Source organism: Trachymyrmex cornetzi, unplaced genomic scaffold, assembly GCF_001594075.2.
Source record: "Trachymyrmex cornetzi isolate Tcor2-1 unplaced genomic scaffold, Tcor1.1 scaffold733, whole genome shotgun sequence".
In the NCBI taxonomy this organism is placed as follows: Eukaryota; Metazoa; Arthropoda; class Insecta; order Hymenoptera; family Formicidae; genus Trachymyrmex; species Trachymyrmex cornetzi.
The window spans coordinates 53407-63596 of NW_017300063.1; the positions used below are offsets into that span (position 1 = coordinate 53407).

At 36.5% G+C, this 10190-nt stretch overlaps 1 protein-coding gene across 1 annotated transcript; it reads left to right on the plus strand.

The window, feature by feature from the left end:
- Window positions 1-239: 239 nt before the first annotated feature.
- mib2 (E3 ubiquitin-protein ligase mind bomb 2) lies at window positions 240-9619 on the plus strand. Its single transcript, XM_018518079.1, has 12 exons — window positions 240-383; window positions 1705-2165; window positions 2252-2367; window positions 2482-2870; window positions 3222-3434; window positions 3526-3703; window positions 3848-4109; window positions 4178-4489; window positions 7337-7700; window positions 8392-8603; window positions 8781-9019; window positions 9206-9619. Exons 1-12 carry the CDS (start codon window positions 240-242, stop codon window positions 9517-9519), a joined length of 3204 nt encoding a protein of 1067 aa, XP_018373581.1. The 3' UTR covers window positions 9520-9619.
- The last annotated feature ends 571 nt before the right edge of the window (window positions 9620-10190 follow it).

A 10190-nucleotide genomic window follows, 5' to 3' on the forward strand; every position in this document is an offset into this window, starting at 1 on the left:
GACAGAGAAAAAATTAACAAATCACATTTGAACAATTTGATTACATGACCATTGCGATTGGTCAATCCTTTCTTCATCCGAGGTCTCGGACCGATTTCTAGCAACGTGGACACAAGGCTTAATACGTGCCCATCCCTGGAGAATAATAAAAACGAAATATGAAATCAAAACAAAAAAGCCCAACAGGGTTAACAAAAATTTTCTAGGGACTCTATATACATCGTGTTATCCCTTCCACCATGCATGCCCTGGAACGAAGCAGGCGCCCTCATCATCAGCGAGCCCGGTTTACGAATTACGGTTATGAGGTTATCATCCTCAGCATTGCGGACGTGAGAACTCAATATCGTTGTCACGTCACCGTTGTCGTCATCGTCGCCGCCGTCGCATCGGTCGCATCTTATTGTCTTATAAGCGATGGAGTGCGAATAATCCTCGGCGACGATGCTGCGTAATGTCGATCGCTCTTCTCCACAGTCGGTTACCAATTACAGCTCGCGTCGAAGTCTAACTAGTGCCCGCCAGGCACGGTACCGCGGAACGTCAGCTGCGTCGTTCTTGCCGTCGTCGCCGCCACCACTCCGCCGCGTATGATTCGTAAGGACCGAGCTCAGGGTTGCCTTCAGGTACGGCGGCAACGCGTCTCTCTCTCTCTCTCTCTCGTGTCTCTCCTCTAGAATAGTTTAAAATCTGCTCCGGAAACGGAGCTTCGGAAATTGAGCACTCTACACGATCTCTGTTTTACCTGGTCCAGAGGATTAATAGGATTTAAGACATTGTCTGAGATTTCGGATGAGCGCCGCGCAAATCTGGGGGAAATTGCAGAGTGATTACGCTCCCGCAGCGAGAATTTGCACAAAATTATGTGTACCAATGATGTTCCTAACAGTACATGACGTACGAACTGTGACAGAACGTGACAGTTTCTGATTATTCGAGCACATGGGTATGAAACTATATCGTAGTATTATTGTTTCACAGTGCGTAAAATTGCTAAATATTTTATTATTGATAATTGTTTAAAATAATGATTGTAGATAGTTCTGTATATATATATATATCTTATATGTATCTTTTTCAAAGTAGAATTAATATTTTAATAAATGTGATTATTATTGACTATTTTTGCAACAAGAAATTTTGTTGTAAACTATTGTTATTTTTATTTTTAAAATGTATGTATTATAGAAAGATATAATCTTTCTAATTAGAAAAAAGAAAATTTTAATATCTTGTAAAATGAAGAATTATGTCTTCCTATTCATCTTTCATTGGTATATTAATTTAATGTCTTTTATAAAATGTGAGCTGTGTGTGTGTGTGTGTGTGTGTGTGTGTGTGTGTGTGTGTGTGTGTGTGTGTGTGTGTGTGTGTGTGTGTGTGATGTTATTAATTATTGTCAGTTTAAAATAATAATTTTAGATAATTCTGTATCTTGTATGTATCTTTTAAAAAATTAACGTTTTAGTAAATGTGATTATTATTAACTATATTTGCAACAAAAAGTTTTGTAAACTATTATTTTCATTTGTAAAACGTATATATTGTAAAAAGATATAATTTTACTAAAAGAAAACAAATTTTGATATCTTGTAAAACAAAAGATTATGCCTTCCTAAGTTTCATTGATACATTAATTAATTTATTATATTAAAAAAATAGGCTGTGTTATTCAAGGATTATGATGTAATATTTTTATTAAAGGGACAAAAGCCAAATTTTATATATTCGGAGATGTTGGAAGTTGGTTTGCGAGTTGTCCGTGGCCAAGACTGGAAATGGGACGATCAAGATGGTGGAGAGGGTCACGCTGGGACAATAGTGGAAATCGGTAGACCTCCCTCCACAGGGAACTCAACCTCTAGTCCAAATCCCACCGATCGGACGCCAGACAAGACAGTCATCGTTCAATGGGATCATGGCGCTAGGAGTAATTATAGAATCGGCTATCAGGGTGCTTATGATTTGTTGGTGTTTGATAATGCGGCGGCTGGCGTTAAGCACTCCAACATTATCTGTGATGGTTGCAAAAGACATGGGATAATTGGTATCAGATGGAAGTGCACAGAGTGTTTTGACTACGATCTCTGCACACAGTGTTACATGGCCGATGTACATGAGTTAACTCACACTTTTGAGAGATATCAAACAGCAAATTCTGTAGGGTAAGCGTTCTCAAGTCTAATGAAATTTGTATTCCTCATCCTGACTACCTATAATAATAATATAATTACAATTACGTTGAGCGCAGAGTTCGTCTGGAGTCAAGAGAAGGCTGCACAAAGATACCTTTGAAAGGAATCTTCATAGGAGCAAAAGTCATTCGCGGACCAGATTGGGAATGGGGAAATCAGGATGGTGGACGTGGTATTTACATTTTATTTAAATTAATTGAATTATATGAATTAATTGAATTAATTATATAATATCATGAATTATATATATACATAATCACCATCTAATTTCCTTCAAATATTTCAGGGAAAACCGGCAGAGTCATGGACATACGTGGATGGGACAACGAAAGCAGTCGGTCCGTCGCAACCGTCACGTGGTCCACGGGTAGCACTAACGTGTATCGATTAGGTTTCAAAGGTTGCGTGGACCTGTGTTACATGGAGGAGGCTAATGCTGGCACTTACTACAAGGAACATCTTCCGTTACTCGGCCAACCGGTCTTGACCGTACCGGATAATGGAAACGGCACAACACCGATAAGGAGCGGTGTCACAAACATCACGTCTAGTCCCCATCCTCTAATGTTTAACGTCGGTGACAAGGTGAAAGTGTTAATAGAGGTCGATACGTTAAAGGAGATGCAAGACGGTCATGGCGGATGGAATCCGCGTATGGCCGAATACATAGGAAAGGTATTTCGTAAAAATAATCATTTACAATCGTTAACATTAATTAATGTCAATTGCAGTTTAAATCTTGCGATACACGATGCATTTTTTCTGCTTTAGTAAATTACTAGAAATTTTACGTTCTATGTGATACAATTGTAGTAATTTGCTCTAAAACGCAAGCAATTCAGTGAGAGAAAATGCATCGTGTGCCGCTGGCTTAATTTTAAATTTCTTGGATCTTCCCCCCCCCCAATTAGCAGTTGTTATTGAGAGATACGGTTAAATATTTAATTAATACACACATGTCAATACGTTTAACATATTTAATATGAGATGTGCATGTGTAACTTAACTTTCTAACTTGAAATCTAGATTGGTACGGTACATCGAATTACGGACAAGGGAGATATTCGCGTGCAGTACGAAGGCTGCCACAATAGGTGGACTTTCCACCCAGGTGCTCTGACGAAAGTTACCGCCAAGGATGGATTCTCTCTTGGTGATATAGTCCGCGTGAAAAGCGATCTAGCTGCCGTGAAACAATATCAACGTGGCCATGGTGAATGGATAGACGTCATGAAAAATGTTAGTTGGCAATTTATATGCTTGATTTTAATTTAGTACGGCTATATATGGAAGTGACAGATGTTTAATATCAGATTTATACTTGTCGCAGGCTCTAGGGAAGACTGGGAAGATAATCAAAATCTATTCCGATGGCGACTTACGTGTGGCGTTGGACATACATGGTCATACATGGACATTTAATCCGCTAAGTGTTGTCCCGGTATCTTCTGGCACAAATGCTATGGCTGCCACGCACGATAATGCAAACAAGAGTAGAGATCGTTCGGGTATGTTTATTATATACATGAATTTTTGTTAATAATAGAATGAAAAAAGGTATCAAATTTAAAATTAAATTGATATCAAAGGAAGATTAATTTTAATTATGCTGTGTGTTAAACAAGACCATCCGTTATAATTTATTCTCGTAGTCGACGGTACCGACAGTGAAGTGGAAAAGCTATTAAGGGATGCGGCTAGAGGTGAAGCTGGAGTGGACGCAGTACGGGAATTCCTCAAGAAATACCCTGGCAGAGTGGACGCGTGTGCTCCTGGCGGTGGCAGAAAAACGTGCTTGCAAGTGGCCGCTCACCAAGGTCAGCGTGAGCTCTGCACTCTCCTTCTGGATGCTGGTGCTTCTTTGCGTGCGGTCGATGAGGACGGAGATATGCCTTTGCATTATGCGGCATTCGGGTATGTTGGAAATCGTTGCCGCATTTTTCGCAAAATTAACTATATTGTTTTCTCTTTTGATTAAACAGAAATCAACCAGAGATAATGGATCTATTATTATCGCGAGGTGCAGCTATCAATGCCGTTAATAACGGCAGATGTAGTGCTTTGCATGTGGCAGTTAATAAGCAACATGTGCAATGCGTGAAAGTTCTACTGCGTTATCATTGTGACGTCAACCTTCAAGACTCGTATGGCGATACAGCGTTGCACGACGCGATAGGAAAGGATGCGCTAGATGTGATCGACGCGTTATGCGCCTGCGAGAGGGTTGACTTCACGTTGAGGAACAAACGGGGTTTCAATATCTTGCATCATGCCGCACTCAAGGGCAATGCTCAGTATGTATATAAGATACTTAACAAGTATAATCTCATAGCGGTCATGTCTGCATAGTAATAGCTTGGCCGTACTTAAGATTCATCTGATTCATCTAATTTAAATATAAATAAAGTGCCTATATATTATCTAATTCAATAATATGAGTAATAAGGCTTAATAAATTATAAATTACTATAACATTAGAGGGCTACGAGCCAAAAATTAAAATATAACGTTATTAATGGTAATAAGGATATAAATATATTTAACGCAAGTTTAGCATATAATTAATCGCAACAATAAAAACAGAACAATAAATCAAAAATATAAAAAAATATATATAATATCATACGTTTCAACCTCGATCGGGTCATTCTCATTGTTTTAATACAAGAGTTCGTCGAGTCAGAGAAAACAAAGAATTTGATTTCGCATGTTAATATATCCGAATTACACTGTGGTATTCCATAAAAATGAATGTTCATCAGATCTTGAGAAAATCAAATATCGAAAGTTCCATTGTAACAATATGTGTGTAACCACACGTATTGTTTCTATAAATTAGTTGCAAATTATAATAGATATAATATCTCATATAGATACTGCATTATAAAATTAATTACAATTAAAATATACCACAATCACAGAGATATTATATTAAAACATTAAATTTCGTACAATAAATAAAATACCTTCATATTGATGGTCTCATTTACAAATTACAATCCAATTTTTTTGAAACTATTATAAACAATAACGATCGGAATTAAATTTGTTGTTAACACGTCAATGCCTTCAGTCGTTATGACATTCAAAGAAACATATAAGATATTGTTAAACGGACAATATTTTAAAAACATGGAGGGGAGAAAAATGTATTAGAAGAAGGAGATATGTGAGAGAGAAGGAGAATAGTTAAGAGAGGGACGTGATCGTGACGGGGAAAATGATTCTATTATCTGTAGGTATGATTCTGGTAAAGCTTCCGTATCATTTTGTCTATTAATGCCTTGTCTTTGCATTTTTATATGTATTATTTCAGATATCAATCTTTTATTATAAGAAGCCTCTTTATCCAAAATTTCGACTTCATTCCATTTAAATTTATGGTTTGAATTCATGCGATGATCTGATATAACGGATGGTGAACCCGTTCTTTTAGTGATGTCTGAAACGTGTTCATGTAATCTTGTACTTAATTTACGTTTGGTTTGGCCAACATAACTGGCCTCACAATCCTCACATGAGATTTTATATACCACATCTTGGTTGGACAAATGTTCAAGATTGTCTTTTTCTCACTTAATAAAACTTTTCAGTGTATTGGGAATAGAATATGCTAATTTGCAATTAAATTTAGTTAAAATTGGTAAAAAACTTTCTGATATAGATTTAACATATGATATTGAAAAAAATTTTTATTTTAAATTGATTTTATGTGTAAGATTATTATTATGAATGTGGTATTTTATTCTATTTTTTTTTGTTAATAGTAGAGAAAATAAGAGATACAGGATAGCCATTATTAAGAAATATTTGAATAGTATCAATTACATTTTTTTGATGAAAGCGAGGATGAGACAAACGAATAATTTTATCCACCATGCTAATGATAATGCCTTTCTTGTGACAAAGTGAGTGATTAGAGTGAAAATTTAAAAATCTGCCAGAAAATATTGCTTTATGATAAGTATCGAATATAATTCTTTAATCCTTAATAATAACTCGTGTATTTAGAAAATTTAAACCATTTTCACTACCAACTTCCATAGTAAATTGCAGTCTGCTATGCAAAGAATTAAATATATTTAAAGTGTCATTAATACTATCAGATGGAAGTACCAAGATAATATCATCAACATATCTGTAATAGAATAATGGTTGTATGAGTAATTTATTAATTGCTGACTCTTCCAAATCTTGCATTACCATGTCAGCAATTATTGGCGACATAGGCTTCTTATAATAAAAGATTGATATCTGAAATAATACATATAAAAATGCAAAAACAAGGCATTAATAGACAAAATGATACGGAAGCTTTACCAGAATCATACCTACAGATAATAGAATCACTTTCCTCGTCATAATCACGTCCCCCTCTTAACTATTCTCCTTCTCTCTCACATATCTCCTTCTTCTAATACATTTTTCTCCCTTCCATGTTTTTAAAAAATTGTCCGTTTAACAATATCTTATATGTTTCTTTGAATGTCATAACGACTGAAGGCATTGACGTGTTAACAACAAATTTAATTCCGATCGTTATTGTTTATAATAGTTTCAAAAAAATTGGATTGTAATTTGTAAATGAGACCATCAATATGAAGGTATTTTATTTATTGTACGAAATTTAATGTTTTAATATAATATCTCTGTGATTGTGGTATATTTTAATTGTAATTAATTTTATAATGCAGTATCTATATAAGATATTATATCTATTATAATTTGCAACTAATTTATAGAAACAATACGTGTGGTTACACACATATTGTTACAATGGAACTTTCGATATTTGATTTTCTCAAGATCTGATAAACATTCATTTTTATAGAATACCACAGTGTAATCCGGATATATTAACATGCAAAATCAAATTCTTTGTTTTCTCTGACTCGACGAACTCTTGCATTAAAACAATGAGAATGACCCGATCGAGGTTGAAACGTATGATATATATATATTTTTATATTTTTCATTTATTGTTCTGTTTTTATTGTTGCGATTAATTATACGCTAAACTTGCGTTAAATATATTTATATCCTCATTACCATTAATAACGTTATATTTTAATTTTTGGTTTGTAGCCCTCTAATGTTATAGTAATTTATCTAATTCACTTTGTGAACCTATAAATTTGCAGTGCAACGGAGAGGCTGGTTGCGCGGGCGCGTCACTTGGTAGACGTGAAAAAGGAAGATGGATTTGCAGCATTGCATCTAGCGGCGTTGAACGGACACAAGGAAGTTGCGGCCATCCTTCTCTCGCAGAATGGTGGCCGCGCCAAAGTGGATCTGTGCAACAATCGGCGGCAAACGCCGTTGCATTTAGCAACTTCGCAGGGACATTGGTCGCTGGTTGAGCTGCTGGTGCATCACAATGCGGATATCGGCAGCACGGATGAGGACGGCGACACTGTATTACATATCGCGATAGCAAAGAGCCCGAATCAACAGACTGCTGTGCCTACACCCGAAAGTAGCCGGGATTCACCACTTTTGTATGCTGTATGTTTAATAGCGTTTTCGGCCCGATCGGGTTTGCACCAACCTTGGTTGGATTAATCTTTCCTATTGGTTGACGTCACACACTCTACCAATAGGAGAGCGCAAAACGCCATTAATCCAACCCAGGTTGGTGCAAACCCGGCCGGGCCGAAAACGCTATATGTTCTTGCTTTTGAATTTATCTTTTGTATCTTTCTCTCTCTCTCCCCCTCTCCCCCCCTCCTCTCTCTCTCTTGGAAGACATAGATGTACGATCATAACTTTTCGCAATGCATCATTTTTTTTTAACTTCAATAAAAGATCTAAGATTGTTTTAATTCATAAAACAATACCAAATTGTGATTCATTTTCAAGAAAATTATTAAGTTTTTAAATATAAGACAGCACAACACTCTCCTTCTCTTCTTCTCCTAGGCGGAGAAGTCACTCCTCTTTCTTTCTCTCTTACTCCTCTAAGAAGAAAGTTAAAAGGGAATGATGCATTGCAAAAAGTTGAGACATTGTAAAACAGAGGTAATTAAATAAAGTTTCTCCATTATTTTTGCAATGTAGTTTCTATTTACGTTTTTTATGAAATGTAATTGAAACTTTTAGAATTATTACGTATATCTACATTTATAATTTGAGAAAAGAAAGGATAACTTATCAGTTCAGCAGTCTTTTCCAACGAATATTTTCTTCTTTCGAACAGATCTGGCAGAACCTGGCAAGGCAAGGCGCAAAGACTGAATTAGCATTAGCTTGTTTTTTGGTAAGCGTGGACAGAAGTTGTAAACTCCTTGAGCAAGTCAGAAACAACAAGGACAAGACGGCACTTGATCTTTTGGAAAGCAATCCACAGGCTACCATGCTTGCTGATCTTTTACGCTCTTACAAATACCAAAGTCACAGCACGCAATTAGAGTAAGACAAGATACGAGTGTTCTAAATGATCCGCAAGTCGAAATGTAAATTTTGACTGAAATGTAACTTTAAATTGATTTTACGTTTTGAAAACTGATCTTGCAATACGCTTTTGAAATCACTTAATTGATTTAGAGTTTATCAACAAACGTATGGAAAATGTAATTCGTCTTGCAGAATAGAGAACAATCCATCGCCTGGTTATGTAGAGCCACCTGTATACCGGATAGATAATATATCGCAGTCGGAAGGATTGCACGTTGCGAAGAAGAATATAATCGGTTCCGGTGACGCGGCAGAGTGTCGGGATTGCTCGGGGATCATAGGAAACACAAAACAGGAGAATCGAATTGATCCTAGCAGTAGCGTTACGCTGGTTGGTTGTGCACGTTGTGGCCATACGCAAACAATTCCAGGTACGTAATTTTTTTATCTCATTTAAATTGATTAAATTGATCAAGAAATCTTGGTGAAATTGATCTTAAGGAATTATTAAGTATTTTCTGTATCAGCAAAATATTCTGCATAACAAATTACAATTATAAGGAATCATGTGGAAATCATACGAATATGTTTTATATTATTTTTACATATTTTTCTAGATGGTCAGTTGGCGACAGGTGAAGTCTCTATAGCCAATTCGGAGGATAAATCGAAAGACGTATCTTCAGAAGGCAAACGAAAAAAGGAGATCAATGACAAGGAAAAAGAGAAGGATAAAGATCTAGAACGGCTACGTTATTTGGAGACTAGAGTCGCAGATCTCGAGGAGGCGAATATGTGTAGCATCTGTATGGAACGTCGTCGTAATGTCGCGTTTCTTTGCGGGCATGGCGCGTGTGAGCATTGCGCCGCTCCGTTGAAGACTTGTCACATGTGCCGCAAGACGATCACAAAAAAGATTAATTTGTATTAGAAGTTCGATCAATCACTATACGTTTATGTCGGAACATTGATTTCCACGTGGTGTACAGCATGTGTCACGAGAGGAAAAGTCGGTATCAGTGATAATAATAGAACAGTCCTTAATGTCCAAATTTAAACAATTTAGATTACGCAACTCAGAACGAGAGACAAGAGGAATTTCTTTACTCGCTATGTCGCACGGTTCCTCTCGAGACATTCTGTTTGCCCAACAGAAAATTTTGTCGTTCGCCATGTCGGCGTAGGAAAATGTTCACCAATTGATCGTAACGATGCGTACATTACGTCTTGCGCTGATGAAATTAAACTGCCAAAATGTACATTTTATTTCCGCGAACAGTTTGTACGAAAGAAAAAAAATGAAGCTCTCTTATATTGCACTAACGTCGTGCCATAGCGAGATAGGTTTGCGCACAACACGATAATTGTGTTTGTCTGGATACGAGATATTTTGATGTTTTATTTTTTTTATTTTTCTCGGTAATTAGTTAAGTCGGTTATATTAAAAATTAATTAATACCAGTACCGAGGAAGGGGGGGGGGGTTGTCTTGTGTCCCGACGAACACGCACGACGTACGATTGTATGTACATCGTTTACGCTTTCCTTCCTTATGAATCGGCGTTTTCGCCCGTGCTTTATCCCGTCCATTTTTTATTCATGT